The 18631-nt window shown below is 49.6% G+C and overlaps 1 protein-coding gene across 3 annotated transcripts in view; it reads right to left on the bottom strand.

Annotated features, from left to right (window-relative positions):
- The window catches only part of LOC147119998 (disintegrin and metalloproteinase domain-containing protein 23-like), a 576022-nt gene that overhangs the window by 346180 nt on the left and 211211 nt on the right, over window positions 1-18631 (bottom strand). For all 3 annotated transcript variants that reach the window (XM_085985478.1, XM_085985479.1, XM_085985480.1), the window contains exon 24: window positions 3707-3818. In XM_085985478.1, coding sequence (XP_085841604.1) covers window positions 3707-3818 — 112 coding nt within the window. The remainder of the gene's footprint in view (window positions 1-3706; window positions 3819-18631) is intronic.

The raw sequence follows: 18631 nt of genomic DNA, 5'->3' as shown, positions 1-18631 counted from the left end.
TCATCCTCTTTATACACTGTCCAATCCCCTCCAATCCTCCTCTTTATTCAATGTCCAATCCCCTCCAGTCATCCTGTTTATTCAATGTCCAATCCCTGCCAATCCTCCTCTTTATTCACTTTCCAATCCCCTGCAATCTTCCTCTTTGTTGAATGTCCAATCCCCTCCAGTCCTCCTCTTTATTCAATGTCCAATCCCCTCCAAACCTCTTCTTTATTCAATATCCAATCCCCTCCAATCTTCCTCATTATTCAATGTCCAATCCCCTCCAATCCTCCTCTTTATTCACTGTCCAATCCCCTCCAAATTCAATGTCCAATCCCCTCCGGTCATCCTCTTTATTTAATGTCCAATCCTCCTCTTTATTCAATGTCCAATCCCCTCCGGTCATCCTCTTTATTCAATTTCCAATCCCCTCCAATGCTCCTCTTTATTCAATGTCCAATTACCTCCAGTCCTCCTCTTTATTCAATGTCCAATCCCCTCCAATGCTCCTCCTTATTCAATGTCCAATCCCCTCCAGTCCTCCTCTTTATTCAATGTCCAATCCCCACCAGTCATCCTCTTTATTCAATGTCCAATCCCCTCCAATCCTCCTCTTTATTCAATGGTCCAATCCCCTCCAGTCATCCTCTTTATTCAATGTCCAATCCCCGCCAATCCTCCTCTTTATTCACTGTCCAATCCCCTGCAATCTTCCTCTTTGTTCAATGTCCAATGCCCTCCAATACTCCTCTTTATTCAATGCTCAATCCCCTCCAATCCTCCTCTTTATTCAATGTCCAATCCCCTCCAATCATCCTCTTTAATCAATGTCCAAACCCCTCCAATCCTCTTCTTTATTCAATGTCCAATCCCCTCTGGTCATCCTCTTTATTCAGTACCCAATCCCCTCCAATCCTCCTCTTTATTCAATGTCCAATCCCCTCCAATCCTCCTCTTTATTCAATGTCCACTCCCCTCCAATCCTCCTCTTTATTCAATGTCCAATCCCCTCCGTTCATCCTCTTTATTCACTGTCCAATCCCCTCCAATCCTCCTCTTTATTCACTGTCCAATCCCCTCCAACCCTACTCTTTATTCAATGTCCAATCCCCTCCGGTCATCCTCGTCATTCAATGCCAAATCCCCTCCAATCCTCCTCTTTATTCAATGTCCAATCCCCTCCAATCATCCTCTTTATTCAATGTCAAATCCCCTTCAGTCATCCTCTTTATTCAATGTCCAATCCCCTCCAATCCTCCTCTTTATTCCATGTCCAATCCCCTCCAGTCCTCCTCTTTATTCAATATCCAATCCCCTCCAATCCTCCTCTTTATTCAATGTCCAATCCCCTCCAATCCTCCTCTTTATTCAATGTCCAATCCCCTCCAATCATCCTCTTTAATCATTGTCCAATCCCCTCCAATCCTCCTCTTTATTCAACGTCCAATCCCCTCCAATCCTCTTCTTTATTCAACGTCCAATCCCCTCCAATCCTCTTTATTCAATGTCCAATCCCCTCCAATCCTCCTCTTTATTCAACGTCCAATCCCCTCCAATCCTCCTCTTTATTCAATATCCAATCCCCTCCAATCCTCCTCTTTATTCAATGTCCAATCCCCTCCAATCCTCCTCTTTATTCAATGTCCAATCCTCTCCAATCCTCCTCTTTATTCAATGTCCAATCCCCTCACATCATCCTCTTTATTCAATGTCCAATCCCCTCCAGTCCTCCTCTTTATTCAATGTCCAATCCCCTGCAATCTTCCTCTTTGTTCAATGTCCAATCCCCTCCAGTCCTCCTCTTTGTTCAATGTCCAATCCCCTCCAATCCTCCTCTTTATTCAATGTCCAATCCCCTCCAGTCCTGTTTATTCAATGTCCAATCCCCTCCAATCCTCCTCTTTATTTAATATCCAATCCCCTCCAATCCTCCTCTTTATTCAATGTCCAATCCCCTCCAATCCTCCTCTTTATTCAATGTCCAATCCCCTCCAATCATCCTCTTTAATCAATGTCCAATCCCCTCCAATCCTCCTCTTTATTCAACGTCCAATCCCCTCCAATCCTCTTCTTTATTCAATGTCCAATCCCCTCCAATCCTCCTCTTTATTCAATGTCCAATCCCCTCCAGTCCTGTTTATTCAATGTCCAATCCCCTCCAATCCTCCTCTTTATTCAATATCCAATCCCCTCCAAATTCAATGTCCAATCAGCTCCAATCCTCCTCTTTATTCAATGTCCATTCCCCTCCAGTCCTCCTCTTTATTCAATGTCCAATCCCCTCCAGTCCTCCTCTTTATTCAATGTCCAATCCCCTCCAATCCTCCTCTTTATTCCATGTCCAATCCCCTCCAATCCTCCTCTTTATTCAATGTCCAATCCCCTCCAGCCCTCCTCTTTATTCAATGTCCAATCCCCTCCAGTCCTCCTCTTTATTCAATGTCCAATCCCCTCCAGTCCTCCTCTTTATTCCATGTCCAATCCCCTCCAATGCTCCTCTTTATTCAATGTCCAATCCCCTCCAGTCCTGTTTATTCAATGTCCAATCCCCTCCAATCCTCCTCTTTATTCAATGTCCAATCCCCTCCAGTCATCCTCTTTATTCAATGCCTCTCCCCCTCCAGTCCTCCTCTTTATTCAATGTCCAATCCCCCTCTTTATTCAATGCACCTTTACCTTCAATACATGTTTATTCAATGTTTAGCCCCCTTCAAAATTCAATGTTCAGACTCCTTAAGTTCTCCTCATTCAATGCCTCTTCCCTTCCAGTCCTCTTTATTCAATGCCCCATGTCCCTTTTGAGCTATCTATCGTCAGGCACCATGACTTGAAGTTTGATTTCTCCAATGTTCTCCTGCTGCCCTCCATAAGCTTCAGCTCATTTAAAATGCTGCTGTCCACCACACTCCTGGCCTCTTAAACAACCTGGCTCGTTCCCTTATCTTGTCCTTGCTTTCAAAAACCTCAAGATCATTCACTTCAACTGTGCCTTTGGTTCCCTCTCCACCCTATCCAGTTTTCCGTATTCCCTCTTATGCGTCCACGGTGTGTCCTCTGAACATTAAGCTCTGTGAGATGCTGTCCTGCACGTGAGAAGTGCAATGGAAATGCCAGTAGTCATAGTTGTTGTGTGGCACTGGCATACTTGGACTGCTGGGTCAAGGGAATGTTTTGCTCCATTGAGAGTCTTCTCCTGAAGGAGGATCAGCCTACCAGAGTGCCAATGTGTGAGGCCAGAGAGAGACAGGATGGCAGATTCAGGCAGTCTGACTCCGCACATGGAGAGCTCGAGTTCTCACATTGAAAGACCGCGGTCAATGATCAACCTTCCTCGACCGAGAGGGCCAACTCGAGGATTTCTCTCAGACACCCCCGGGTAGCCGGTTACAGAGTGATGACAGCAGCAGCCTTGGCAGCGGTCACCTAGCAACTTTTCAGCGATTATATGAATAATGCTGAAGAGACACTAAAGGGAGGGCAAGGAGAATATACAAAACACTGTATTTAAAAAAATAGAAATAAACGCAAAAGACATGGGGACTGCAACATTTCTACTTTGACAGCTGTCTTGTCTTTCTAGCCCTCCTGAGTTTCAATCTGTGAAATTGTCGAGTTTTTGTGTAAACTTCAAGCACTCTGTGACAAAGAAAGAAGGCAAAAAGAAAGAAATAACAGCGCGTCAAAGATTAAGGAAAGAGGCTGTGAGTGAAATCAAACAAACCCTTGGGGCCTTCCGGTGGCTTCTTTGACTCGTCGCGCTTGGGGTCGTACATGCTGCAGTCCGTTCCTGCCCAGGTGCCCTCGCAGATGCAGGTCGCTTCGTTACTGCAAAACTGCAACACATTAGGTCAAATCAGCTGGGATTCTGCACTCGTAATGCATGTTTCTCACTATTCAGATACTCAAAAGACACTGTAATACATGTGCAAGAACATAGGTATGTTTTTACATTGTTTTTAATACAGGAAGTAGACAGAACAACAATAACTTATATATAGTATTATTTATATAGCGCCTTTAACATAATAAAAAGGCGCTTCACAGGAGCGTGATCAAATAAAATTTGACACAGAGCCACATAAGGAGATATTAGGACAGGTGACCAAACGCTTGGTCAAAGAGGTAGGTTTTAAGGAGCAACTTAAAGGAGGAGAGAGGCGGAGAGGTTTAGGGAGGGAATTCCACAGCTTCGCACCCAGGCAGCTGAAGTCACGGCCACCAATGGTGGTAAAATCGGGGATGCGCAAGAGGCCAGAGTTGGAGGCGTGCAGAGATCTCAGAGGGTTGTAGGGCTGGAGGAGGTTACAGAGATGGAGGGGCGAGGCCATGGAGGGGTTTGAACATGAGGAAAATAATTTAAAATTCTAGGCGTTGTCGGACTGGGTGCCAATGTAGGTCAGCGAGCACAGCTAATGTAGGCAGAATTGGTTTAACGTGTATAATGGCAGATCCTATCTTTTGATCACCATGACACTCCTGAGTAAAGTCATTTCAGGAAGAGCAAAGGTAGAAAGCAAAGGGTGCTAAGATAACATTGCAAAAGGATGACAGCTTCAGGCAATGGATCAGGATATTGATAAGGGAAGGCAATTTGTTTGATGACCTAAGGGTCATAAGATACGCAACAAAGTTAAACTCTGCAAGAATTCAACAGTGTGTGCTTTTTTAAAAAAATAGTATAAAAGAGAGATACGAAACAAAACTTAGTTAGGAACTTTGAGTACCTTCAAGGAGAGGTACCGTGAACAGCCTGGATAGGCATCGCTCACGATTCCCGGGGAGTTCTTTACACGTGAGTTTCTAGATGTAGGACTGCAGGTACTGCTCTGTATGTAGTCTTAAGATGAATGTTTTGAAACAATAATAAATGAAGTTAATTGTCAGATATATTACTGTCTCTAGCTTTCACAAATCTGTTAAGGATATGGATTTTAAAACACAGAGTTACTGAGTCACTTCGCAGAAACAGAGCACCAGACATTTTTCCATGAAGCTCAGGTTCTCCTATCTCTTTCAGATATTCCTGCAATCACCTAGTGGCTGATGACTTTCCATAATGGCTGCTGAGATTCTCTTTGAAATATTACTGCATAAGCTGACTGGGAGAGTGGGTGAGGGGGAGAGAATCTGCGAATGGAACAGGAAAGTGGGAGGGGAGGAAGAATGAGAAACATGAAAGCAAAGGAAGATGCTGTCAATCACAACACAAGAAGATAGCTGAGCATGGAATGAGAAAAGCCCATTCATAGAAACATAGAAGATAGGAGCAGGAGTAGGCCATTCGGCCCCTCGAGCCTGTTCCGCCATTTAATGAGATCATGGCTGATCATCCAAATTCAGTACCCTGTCCCTGCTTTCTCCCTATATCCCTTGATCCCTTTAGCCTTAAGAAATATATCTAACTCCTTCTTGAATATATTTAATGAATTGGCCTCAACTGCCTTCTGTGGTAGAGAATTCCACAGGTTCACCACTCTGGGTGAAGAAATTCCTCCTCATCTCAGTCCTAAATGGCCTACCCCTTATCCTTAGACTGTGACCCCTGGTTCTGGACTCCCCCGCCATCGGGAACATCCTTCCTGCATCTAGTCTGTCTAGTCCTGTTAGAATTTTATAAATTTCAATGAGATCCCCTCTCATTCTTCTAAACTCTTGCGAATATAAGTCTAATCGACCCAATCTCATTCTTGCCATCCCAGGTATCAGTCTGGTGAATCTTCGCTGCACTCCCTCCATGGCAAGAACATCCTTCCTCGGATAAGGCGACCAAAACTGCACACAATACTCAAGGTGCGGTCTCACCAAGGCCCTGTACAACTGCAGCAAGACATCCTTGTTCCTGTACTCAAATCCTCTCGCTATGAAGGCCAACATACCATTTGTATTCAGCCCCTCAAACTTGCTCCTTCCACAGACAATGTACAGTCAGCTCTATCGTGGCCTCTACCTGACTATTTAACCTCCTGAGGACATGTTCTACAACATGTCTCTCAGTCCCCAAAGATAAATCAAGTGATTACATCTTACAAGACATAATCATGGAATCTTACAGAACAGAAGGAGCCCATCGTGCCTGTGCTGGCTCTTTGAACGAGCTAATCAATGAGTCCCACTCCCCATCTCTTTCCCCATAGCCCTGCAAATCTTTCCTTTTCAAGTATTTATCCAATTCCCTTTGAAAGTTACTATTGAATCTGCTTCCCCCACCCTTTCAGGCAGTGCATTCCAGATCACAACAAGTCGCTGAGTAAAGAATATTCTCATTTACCTTTTAGATTTTTTTGCCAATTACCTTAAATCTGTGTCCTCTGGTTACTGACCCTCTTGCCAGTGGAAATAGTTACTCCCTACATACTTTATCAAAACAACTTGTAATTTTGAACACCTCTATTAACTATCATATTAATTGGACAAATCAAATTGGGCAGGGCTGCCTTGAGGATGAGTTCATTGAGTGTATTAGGGATGGGTTTCTTGAGCAGTATGTAACTGAACCGACCAGGGGGCAAGCAACCTTAGATCTGGTCCTGTGTAACGAGACAGGATTAATTAAAAATGTCCTAGTAAAGGATCCCGTTGCGATGAGTGACCATAACATGGTTGAATTCCATATTCAATTAGAGGGTGAGAAGGTTGGATCTCAAACAAGCGTGCTAAGCTTGAATAAAGGAGACTATGAAGGTATGAGAGCGGAATTGAGTAGAGTGGATTGGGAAAATAGATTAAAGGGTAAGACGATACATGATCAGTGGTGTACATTTAAGGAGTTATTTTACAACTTCCAAAAAATATATATTCCACTGAGAAGAAAAGGGTGTAAAAGAAAAGACAGCCATCCATGGCTAAGTAAAGAAATTAAGGATAGTATTCAACTAAAAACAAGGGCATATAAGGTAGCCAAATCTAGTGGGAGGATAGAGGATTGGGAAAACTTTAAAAGACAGCAAAAAATAACAAAAAGATTGATTAAGAAAGGGAAGATAGATTATGAAAGTAAATTAGCAAAAAATATAAAAACAGATAGTAAGAGTTTTTATAGTTATATAAAAAGAAAAAGGGTGGCTAAAGTAAATGTTGGTCCCTTAGAGGATGAGACCGGGAAATTAATGGTGGGAAATATGGAGATGGCAAAAACACTGAATGAATATTTTATATCAGTCTTTACAGTAGAAGACACTAAGAATATCCCAACACTGGACAAACAGGGGGCTAAAGGGGGGGAGGAGCTAAACACGATCAAAATCACTAAGGAAGTGGTACTCGGTAAAATAATGGGACTCAAGGCGGATAAATCACCTGGACCTGATGGCTTGCATCCTAGGGTCTTGAGGGAAGTGGCGGTAGGGATTGTGGATGCATTGGTAATCATTTTCCAAAACTCCCTGGACTCGGCAATGGTCCCGGCAGACTGGAAAACTGCTAATGTAACACCCTTATTTAAAAAGGGCAGTAGACAGAAGGCTGGAAACTATAGACCGGTTAGCCTAACATCTGTGGTAGGTAAAATATTGGAGTCCATTGTTAAGGAGACAGTAACAGGACATTTGGATAATCATAATTTAATAGGACAAAGTCAGCATGGTTTTATGAAGGGGAAGTCATGTTTGACAAATTTGCTGGAGTTCTTTGAGGAAGTAACATATAGGGTGGATAAAGGGGAACCAGTGGACGTAGTGTATTTAGACTTCCAAAAGGCATTTGACAAGGTGCCACACAAAAGATTATTGCTTAAGATAAAAAATCACGGGATTGGGGCTAATATTCTGGCATGGATAGAGGATTGGCTATCTAACAGAAGGCAGAGAGTTGGGATAAATGGTTCATTCTCAGACTGGCAATCAGTAACTAGTGATGTTCCGCAGGGGTCAGTGCTGGGTCCCCAACTCTTTACAATCTATATTAACGATTTGGAGGAGGGGACCGAGTGTAACATATCAAAGTTTGCAGATGATACTAAGATGGGAGGGAAAGTAGTGAGTGAGGAGGACATAAAAAACCTGCAAGGGGACATAGACAGGCTAAGTAAGTGGGCAGAGATTTGGCAGATGGAATACAATACTGGAAAGTATGAGGTTATGCACTTTGGCAGGAAAAATCGTTGAGCAAGTTATCTTAATGGCAAGAAACTGGAAAGTATTGAAGTACAAAGGGATCTGGGGGTCCTGGTGCACGAAACTCAAAAGGTTAGTATGCAGGTGCAGCAAGTGATTAAGAAGGCCAATGGAATGTTGGCTTTCATTGCTAGGGGGATAGAATATAAAAATAGGGAGGTATTGCTTCAGTTGTACAAGGTATTGGTGAGACCGCACTTGGAATACTGCGTACAGTTTTGGTGTCCATACTTAAGAAAGGACATACTTGCTCTCGAGTCAGTACAAAGAAGGTTCACTCGGTTAATCCCGGGGATGAGGGGATGGACATATGAGGAGAGGTTGAGTAGATTGGGACTCTACTCATTGGAGTTCAGAAGAATGAGAGGCGATCTTATTGAAACATATAAGATTGTGAAGGGGTTGGATCGGGTGGATGCGGGGAGGATGTTCCCAATGATGGGTGAAACTAGAACTAGGGGGCATAGTCTTAGAATAAGGGGCTGCTCTTTCAAAACTGAGATGAGGAGGAACTACTTCACTCAGAGGGTGGTAGGTCCATGGAATATGCTGCCCCAAAAAGCTGTAGAAGCTACATCATTACATAAATTTAAAACAGAAATAGACAGTTTCCTAGAAGTAAAGGGAATTAAGGGTTACGGGGAGCGGGCAGGAATTTGGACATGAGTCTAGGTTCGGATCGGTCATGGCCCTGTGGGTAGCGGAGCGGGCCCAGGGGCCGTGTAGCCTGATCCTGCTCCTATTTCGTGTGTCTAATTCTGTTAGATTCAGGAGATGGTTCTGTGATAGTGGATTGGCGGTTAGGATCAGATCAGCCATGATCTTATTGAATGGCGGAGCAGGCTCGAGGGGCCGATTGGCCTACTCCTGCTCCTATTTCTTATGTTCTTATGTAAATCTCCCCTTAACCTTCTCTGCTTTAAGGGAAACAGTCCAATTATATTAATATTAATCCTTAATGGAGAGGATTAGAATGGTCGAGTTTAGAGGTAACAAAGGCATGGATGAGGGTTTCAGCAGCGGATGAGCTGAGGCAAGGGTGGAGACGGGCATTGTTACAGAGGTGGAAGTAGGTGGCCTTGGTGAAGAGGATACGGGGTCAGAAGCTCAGCTCAGGGTTAAATAGGATGGCAAGGTTGCGAACAGTCTGGTTCAGCCTCAGACAGTGGCGAGGGAGAGAGATGGAATCGGTGAAGTTTGTAGCAGGGACTGAAGACAACAGGGGAATTTTAACCCCCAAGGATGGGCCGGGGTGGGCGGGAGGGGGTGGTTAAAAAATTTTAAATGGGAAACTCAACCCCAATCCGTCTCCAACGTGTCCACTCCAGTTTTAATGGAGGCAGGTTGTGGGGGGGGAACCAAAATGCTCTCCAAAAGTAGGTGGTCAGTAATGTTGATTTAATGCTGACCTCGGGAAACCTGGCAGCTGAAAAAAAGGTGAGAACGGCTTGAAAGAGGTGTGAACAGGTAAGCTGCTTGTGGGCCAAGAAGAGCAGGGCTGCTTCCCCCACCGGCTCACCAAGGTTACGTGCTTCCATCCCCACAATCGAACTTCCCCTCATGATCAGACAGCCCACGATCGCCCCCCCCCAGGATCGGACCTCCCCTCATGATTGGATCCGCAACCCCACCAGCAATTGGATCCACCCCCCGCCCCCCCCCCACAATTGGATCCCCCTCATGACTGCATGCGCCCCCCCACCCCCCCCGTGATCAGACCTCCACTCATGATCGGGCCGCCCGCGATCGGAACACCCCCCACCCCCCCGCAATCAGACCCCCCCCCCATGATCGGAACCCCCCTCTCCTCAACGATAGGACCCCCCCCACCGCGCGATTGGACCTCCCCTCATGATCGTAGGTGAGAAATAGGAGGGAGCCAAGGACAGATGTGGGGGGACTCCAGAGGGAATGGTGCGGGATGGAAGTGGAGAGGCATGGGGGGAGGATGGGTGGGTCAACCGTGTCATTGGCTGCAGACAGGTCGAGACGGATGAGGAGGGATTGTTTACCACAGTCACAGAGGATGCTATTTGTGACTTTGATAAGGGTCAATTCAGTGCAAACATGGAGTTGCAGGAAAAGTGGTCACTGATTTGGCAATCGACAGCACGTTCAAGGACTTTGGAGCGGAAAGGGAGGTTGGAGATGGGACAGTACATAAGAATTAGGTGCACGAGTAGACCATATGGCCCCTCGAGCCTGCTCTGACATTCAGTAAGATCATGGCTGATCTTTGACCTCAACTCCACTTTCCAGCCTGATCCCCATATCCCTTGATTCCCCTAGAGTCCAAAAATCTATCTATCTCAGCATTGAATATACTCAACGACTGAGCATCCATAGCCCTTTGGGGCAGAGAGTTCCAAAGATTCACAACCCTCTGAGTGAAGAAATTCCTCCTCATCTCCGTCTTAAATGGCCGACCCGTTATCCTGAGACTTTGCCCCCAGTTCTAGACTCTCCAGCCAGGGGAAACAACCTCTCAGCATCTACCCGGTCAATCCCCCTCAGAATCTTGTATGTTTCAATGGGCTCACCTCTCATTCTTCTAAACTGCAGAGAGTACAGGCCCACTCTACTCAATCTCTCATCATAGGACAGCCCTCTCATCCCAGGACAACCCTCTCATCCCAGGACAACCCTCTCATCCCAGGACAGCCCTCTCATCCCAGGACAACCCTCTCATCCCAGGACAACCCTCTCATCCCAGGACAGCCCTCTCATCCCAGGACAGCCCTCTCATCCCAGGACAACCCTCTCATCCCAGGACAACCCTCTCATCCCAGGACAACCCTCTCATCCCAGGACAACCCTCTCATCCCAGGAATCAATCTAGTGAACCTTCGTTGCACTGCCTCTAAATATATCCTTCCTTAGATATAGAGACCAAAACTGTGCACAGTACGCGAGGTGTGGTCTCACCAAAGCCCAGTACAATAGTAGCAAGACTTCCTTACTCTTATACTCCAACCCCCTTGCAATGAAGGCCAACATGCCATTTGCCTTCCTAATTGCTTGCTGTACCTGCATGCTAACTCTCTGGCCTAGAATTTCAGTATAGCCAGTTTTGGGGCGCTAACCTTAGCGCCCGCCCGAAGTTAGCGCCCGCCCCAAAGTAGCGCCCCGTTGCCGGAAATTCAGTGGCTTCGCCCTAAGAGGTTGTTGGAGCGCTAAAAGAGGCGTTCCACTACTATCTTTAGGCGCTAAGCCGGCGGTCCAGAGGGATAGCGCCCAGGCGGGGCGCAGCGCGGGTGCGGTCATTTTTTGACTGACAGCAGACCCCGTGGCGCCGACCAGCTCTTAAAGGGGGAAGGGACGAATTGGTCTGCTGCCACGCCCTGCACACTGCAGCCTTGCAAAGAGGCCTCAACACTGCTGCTCAGCCCCAGGGAGTCATGGCAACGCCAGAGAAGGCCCGTGAGCGTGCCCTGCGCTTCTCAGAGGGTGATCTGGACATAATGGTCACAGCTCTGGAGCAGAGGCACAGGATCTTGTTCCCAGAGAGTGGGAGGAATCCGAACCACCACGACTACACCAGAGCCTGGAAGCAGATCGCCAACAGGGTGATGTTCACCGGCGATGCCCCCAGGACCCACAAACAATGTCGTAAAAAATACAATGACCTGACCAGGATTGTCAGGGTGAGTACCCTTTCCAGTCTCCTCCTCATTCTTGCATGTACACCTGACATGATGGGCAAAGGGAGCTGAAAGTCCTAATGGCCAGCCCTCAGCCAGCAGCATTGGGACAGTCATGAGCATCAATTGGCCATTCTGCACTCTACACTCTGGCCCAGCTATTCCACCATGGGAGGCAATGCACATGACATCAGGGCTACACTCTGGCCAAGCTATTCCACCATGGGAGGCAGTGCACACTACATCAGGGCTACACGCTGGCCCAGCTATTCCACCATGGGAGGCAGTGCACACTACATCAGGGCTACACTCTGGCCAAGCTATTCCACCATGGGAGGCAGTGCACACTACATCAGGGCTACACTCTGGCCCAGCTATTCCACCATGGGAGGCAGTGCACATGACATCAGGGCTACACTGCGCACTTACAGCCCGTCCTTTCTCTTGCAGGCTAAAGTTGCGTATAATCGCCAGGCCCGTGCCAGGGCCAGGGGAGGCCGCGCAAAGCTGCAGAAGCTCACTCGGCTGGAGGAGCGCGTGTGTGTGCTCATGGGAGCCCGTCTGATCGTGCGCACAGCGTGCGGAGTAGCCGACCCTCCACTGCCCGGCAATGGTAAGGACCTCGCCTTTTGGCCCTCTCGCGTCGCACTTGCGCATCCGAGCTACCTCCTTTGCCACTGTCCCACCAATGCGCTGAATGCCACCAGTCCTAACTCCCTCGCTGACGCCGTCTCCTCACTCTGAAGCTACTCTTGTGCATTCCTGCTTTCAGCTGGTGACGACCAGGACCCTGAAGCTGCCAGTGACAGCCCCTCCGAGCAGGAGGAGGAGGAGGAGGAGGAGCAAGCCGGACCATCGGGGGAACACTCAGGTCCCGCCGGAGAGGACGAAAGGCTTGACACGTCCTCACTGGACGATTGCCTGGAGGAACTGTCGCAGGGGAATGCAGCTTCTGGGACCAGTGGCATCCAGCCACCCAGGAGCCGTGCGCATGGCCCGCGGCCTTCCCCCCAAAGGGGGGAAGGATCAGAGGGGAGTGCTGCTGATCGGCACACTGGCCGCCACCAACGTGGCAAGGTTCCCCTAGTTCGGCCCCCTCCTCCCCAGCGGGAGAGTCGCGACTACAGTCCGGACACCTTCACCTCGGAGGAGGTGCGGAAGCTGGATAAGATGGCCAAGGATTCGGACCGGCGCCACACGGAGCTCATGAGCGTGGTGGGGCGCATGCCTGAGGCCATCGAGTCACTGGCGACCAGTGTGCGCGAGTTCGGGGCAGCAACTGCCGCGAGTGGCCGCATGCTGACTGATGCCGTCAAGACCCTGGCGGGTGTGATGCGGGCGCACACCAGGACAACAGGGGCACTCACTGCTGCCACACGCGCTGTCTCAGGCAGGCATCGCCAGGGCAGCCGCCGCGCTGGAGCATCCCAGCGAGCCGCCCCTCGGCTGATTGTTGCGGATCCTGCAGTGCGGGCCCGGCCGAGTGCCAGCGCGCCACAGCACCAGCCAGCCCATCCCAGACGCCAGCTGGCCCACATTGCGCCATCCGTCGCCACCATTCCCCCACTGGGGCGTCAAGGGCAAGCGGCTGGAGCTGATGTTGGCCAGGCTCAGGTGCGCCACTCAGCAGACGGCCCCTCGAGGCCCAAAGGCCGTGTAGGCCGCCCCCCAGCGGCATCTGGCGGAAGGACATCTGAGCCTCAGGCGCCTTCCCCCAGCCTCGCAGCAGCCACTGGGCAGAGCTTGCGAAGGAGCAGCAGGCCGGGCAGGGGAGACAAAAGGCTGGGCAAGGTGTCGCCCTCGCGGGCCACTCAGTAGAGGGTGTGGCCAGCTTTCGTTTTATATGGCGGTGGCCATCTTTCTTTTGCCCATGGTTGTTTGGTTCGTGGGCTTTTTTTTTGCGTTAGGCCGAGGTTGAGGCCCGGGTTGTACAAATGTGGAGTGACTCCTCCCCAGTTTGTGGGAGTGAGTCATTTGTTGGGCTTTTTGTGGGGCCCGTTGATTGTTTTTGGGGATTCATGTGGGAAGGGGTTTTCATTTTTGTGTAATAAAAATTTATCTTTATTCATGCAGTCTCCATGGTTGTTCTTCTTAGTGTTTGTTGGCTTCGCCGGCTGAGGGCTTGCAGAGCGGCTGCATTCATCTTCCCTCGTGGCCCCAAGGCATTCCCTGACAGGGGGCTTAGAAGTACCGTGTAATAAGGTGGCGTCGCGCGGCCCTTGGCCCTGGTCGCTCCCTCCTGGGAACGTACTCCTGCACCTCCTCCTCATGCTCCTCCTGCTCCTCCTCCTGAGGTGCTGCTCCAACGTCAGGTGGCAGTGCCTGAGTCCTGCGGATAGCCAGGTTGTGTAGCATGCAGCAAACTACCGCAAATTGGGAGGCCCGGTCCGGCAAATACTGGAGAGCTCCTCCGGAGCGATCAAGGCAGCGGAACCGCTGCTTGAGGACCCCAATAGTTTGCTCGATGATGTTGCGGGTGGTTTGATGGCTCTCGTTGTAGGCCTCTTCAGCAGCGGTCCTGGGCGCGCGGAGCGGGGTCATGAGCCAGGTACACAAAGGATAGCCTTTGTCCCCGAGTAGCCATCCTCTTGGGGGAGGCTGTGCCTCGAACATGTCATGCACAGTACTCTGCCGCAGGATAAAGGCATCGTGGCTGCTGCCTGGGAAGCTGGCATTGACAGCCATGATGCGCTGCTTGTGGTCACACACCAGCTGCACATTCAGAGAATGGTAGCCCTTCCTGTTGCGATACTGCTCGCCATGCTCCAGAGGGGCCCGCAAAGCCACATGCGTACAGTCAATGGCGCCCTGCACCAAGGGGAAGTCCCCGAGTCTGGCAAATCCCAATGTGCGCTGATGCTGGCTCTCCAGGGCCATGGGGAAGGAGATGAATTGGCTTCTCCTTCTGAACAGTGCTTCGGTCACCTGGCGGGTGCAACGATGCGCGCCGTACTGGGAGATGTTTGCTATGTCCCCAGCAGCGGATTGGAAGGAGCCGGTGGCATAGAAGTTCAATGCCACCGTCACCTTCACTTCCACCGACAGAGACATCCTGCACCTGAGCTTTGGCCGCAGATCTCTGCGAAGCAGGTGGCAGATCTCTGCAATCACTTCCTTTCGGAATCGGAGCCTTCTAACACATCGCGCGGCACTCATGTTTAGGTAGGAGCGCTGCTGGCGGTATAGCCTGACTGGGTAAGGCCTACGTGGCCGACGCCTGTAGCCCCCTCTGCCTCTAGCCAGGGCTGCCCCTCTCACAATGCGTCTGCGAGCCCTACGGACATGGCGCTGCAGCTCCGCGTTGGCACCCCATGCAACCCCCATCAAATCCTGGCAAACACTCAAATTTCCAAAAGGCCACTTGCAGCGCTCTGGCCTGAGTCCAAAAATACCTGAGCTGTTGCTGCTTGAAACCAGTTAGCTATCCTCCTTGTTGTGTGTCCAGAAATGCGTTGCACTAGAGTGTTTGCTGAAAAATGGCTGGCCTTTATACTGGAGGGTACGTCCCCTTTAATTTGCGCCCCCCGGGGCCCGCGCTGGTTGTGTTGCGTTCCTTTTTTCAAACGCTCCGGCCGCCAGCCGCACAATGGGGCGGTCCGACTGAAGTTTGGAATCGGGGCGGCCAAAGGGCATTGCACGAGGGTGTGACGTCATTTTCTGCGCGCGCATCCGGGCGGGCGCTAAACTTTGCGCCGGCGCTAACGGCCAACTTAATGTGGGGCGAGGCGCAAACTGCGCTGCGCCCGGGTGCTACACGCATAGCGCCCGGAAATCACTTCTCTTAAGGCGCTAACTGCTGGCGCAAGCAACTGAAAATCTAGCCCTCTGTGTTTCCTGTACGAGGACACCTAAATCTCTGGGAACACCAACATTTAATAGTTTCTCACCATTTAAAAAATATTCTGTTTTCCTATTCTTCTACCAAAGTGAATAACCGCACATTTCCCCACATTATACTCCATCTGCCACCTTACTGACCACTGACTTAACCTGTCTATATCCCTTTGCAGGCTCTTTGGGGGAAAAATTCGGTTGCTTTGTGCCTCCCATTAGCGCCCTAAGAGGCTATGTCCATCGGGGTCAGGGGGGCCTACCTGCGGCCGGGGTGGCACTATTTAAAGGAGAGGTGCCTTGCGGTTATTTTTGTTGCTGGCCGCCTGCCAGCACCTGCCTTCGCTCCCATCGCCGGCCTCCTTACCCGCCCCCCCCGCAGAGTGCTGGCTGCGCTCCATGAGCCTGGCACTTCTCGAGTGCCGGGCTCTTTTGCTGGCACTCCCGATCCCCGGGGGCCCAGCTGGGCCCCGGGTCGCGCCGCGCCAGGCCCCTCCCCTTTAAGAAGGCCTACAATATTCCCTCGCAGCGCCCCAAGAGGGACGCAGGGCGCTTCCAGTAGCGCCCCGCTTCTCTCTTGGGGTGCCACCACTCAATTTCAGTTGCGGGGCGCTAATTTTTCCAGCGCCCCCTTTACGCGACTCAATTTTTCGCCCTTTGTGTCCTCCTCACAGCTTACTTACCCACCTAGCTTTATATCGTCAGCAAACTTGGATACATTACACTCGGTCCCTTCATCTACGTCATTAATATAGACTGTAAATAGCTGAGGCCCAAGCACTGATCCTTGTGGCATCCCACTAGTTACAGCCTGCCAACCTGAAAAAGATCCGATTATCCCTACTCTCTGTTTTCTGTCCGTTAACCAATCCTCTATCCATGCGAATACATTAACCCCAATCCCATGAGGTCATGAGTAGTTTGCAAGGACAGAGAGATCAAGGGTGGGTTTTTTGAGGAATGGGGTGATGACGGCTGATTTGAAGGGGAGGGGGACAGTACCAGAGGAGAACCAATATCAGCTAACAAGGGGGCCAGGAAGAGATGTTAGGTGGTCAGCGGTTTGGTGGAAATAGGGTCGGGGTAGCAGGGGGGTCTCATGGAAAAGGTGAGCTCGGAGAGAGCATGAGGGGAGATCAGAGAGGAACTAGAAATTTAGCAGAAATCTTAATGGCACGTTGCTGATTTTGATCTGACATCAGACCATAGACGCCTACTATAAAACACAGCCAGGGGCTAGCCCAGGTCACTGAGTCACGTTGTGGTACCCTTACCAGTGCCCTGATTAGCACCTCTGAAGGTGGTGGATGAGCAGCTCCGTCTGAACCAGACCAGAGTTTCTCAATAATAATTTTGAGGTTGCTAATATTATCCTCATATTTTTCATGAATGCAGTTTCCTTCCCCTATTGTTGAATGTGCTGTCTTCAAGAAAAGAACCTTTTTGTTCAGAAACATCTGACATTGTGACATAAACCATGTTGAAACCTCATTTGTTCACTTGCCCGTCATGTCCTGTTCAAATAATGGGGCAGTAATTCCTCCCCAAACGCGTGAGTACGGAAGGGGTACTCACGCGTCTGGCCGGAGGAAATACCGGTTTTCAGCATGCACAGCGCATGCGCTGAAAACCGGCATTTCCTCTCCTCTAACTCAAGAGGTGAAGAGGCTAGCGCGTGCGCTGTAGGGGGCAGCGCGTGCGTCTTGGATTTCCTCTGTTTTGGGGGATTTGCGCATGTGTAAAGGCCTCCGGTCTTTACGCTTGTAAAAAGCACACGTAAGTATTTATTTTTACAGGTAAGTGGTGTTTTAGTGCAATTTAGAATTTGTTTTTCCCCACAGGTTTATTATTTTAAAGAATCTACGATAAGGTAAGTTTAGTTTTAGACCCTTTTTATTAAAAATTTATTTTTTTCAAAAAAAAATTGTTTAAATTTTTTTTTTTTAAACTTATTTATACTTAATTTAATGATTGGGATGTTTTTTAAATTTTTATTTAAAGTTTAAATAGTGTTTTGGGCCCCCGTAGTTTTCATGAGTTTGACAGCTATTACTCTCAAACTCATGAATGAACCTTCCCCTCCCCTGATTGGTTGTACAGTGCTCACCTGATCCCAGCCGGCACATCGCACTAACTACGCCGCTGGATCAGGTAAGCACTGCGCGCTGACATCTGAACTGGGCCTGTGACAGGAAATGCAAGCAGGCCCGGGCTTCAGATGTCAGCGCGCAGGGTGAGTGCAGATCGGGGGCTTGCACGCGCGGCAAGCCCCCGATCCTAATTTCAGGGCCGCTATGTTTCTTCTCGTTATTCTGTGTCACGTTGGGATGGGGAGCAGAACCAACAGGGCAGGTAATCACAGGCCCAGGTGTCGTGGCTCTCCAACAGTGGCTCTAGAAAAGACAACACTCGGCTTGGCCAAGTGTGGAGCAGGGCTAGGAACCCCCCAGGATTGTCCCGGAGTCTCCAGGGATTAATCTCCTCGACAGTGCCGCAAGAAATACGGAAGAAAACTATCATAGGGACATTGAAAAAATCTTTTGTTTTTAATGTTCTTTGAACATGTTCGTTTATTAGTTACTAGCAGGGGGGGCCCGGCGTTGCCAGGGCAGTTTAGAGGGCTGCGCGGTTGACGGCCGGCCGCTGCCCCGCTCTGTGTGTCGGGCCGCGCGGTTGACGGCCGCCCGCTGCTGCTCCGCCGCTCTGTGTCTCAGGCTGAGCGGTTGTGAGGCCCGGCCTAGTGGTTAGCACTGTTGCCTCACAGCGCCAGGGACCCGGGTTCGAATCCGGCCTCGGGCGACTGTCTGTGTGGAGTTTGCACATTCTCCCCGTGTTTGCGTGGGTTTTCTCCGGGTGCTCCGGTTTCCTCCCAAAGTCCAAAGATGTGTGGGTTAGGTTGATTGGCTATGATAAATTGACCCTTAGTGTTAGGGGGATTAAATACGTGGGGTTACAAGGATAGGGTGGGATATGTGTTGGTGTAGGGGTTACGGGGATCGGGTGGGATATGTGTCGGTGCAGGCTCGATGGGCCGAAATGGCCTCTATCTGCATTGTGGGGTTT

This window comes from Somniosus microcephalus, chromosome 4 (assembly GCF_052327205.1).
Source record: "Somniosus microcephalus isolate GS21.2 chromosome 4, FLI_Smic_1.0, whole genome shotgun sequence".
Lineage (NCBI taxonomy): Eukaryota > Metazoa > Chordata > Chondrichthyes > Squaliformes > Somniosidae > Somniosus > Somniosus microcephalus.
This window is presented reverse-complemented; position numbering and strand designations above follow the sequence as displayed.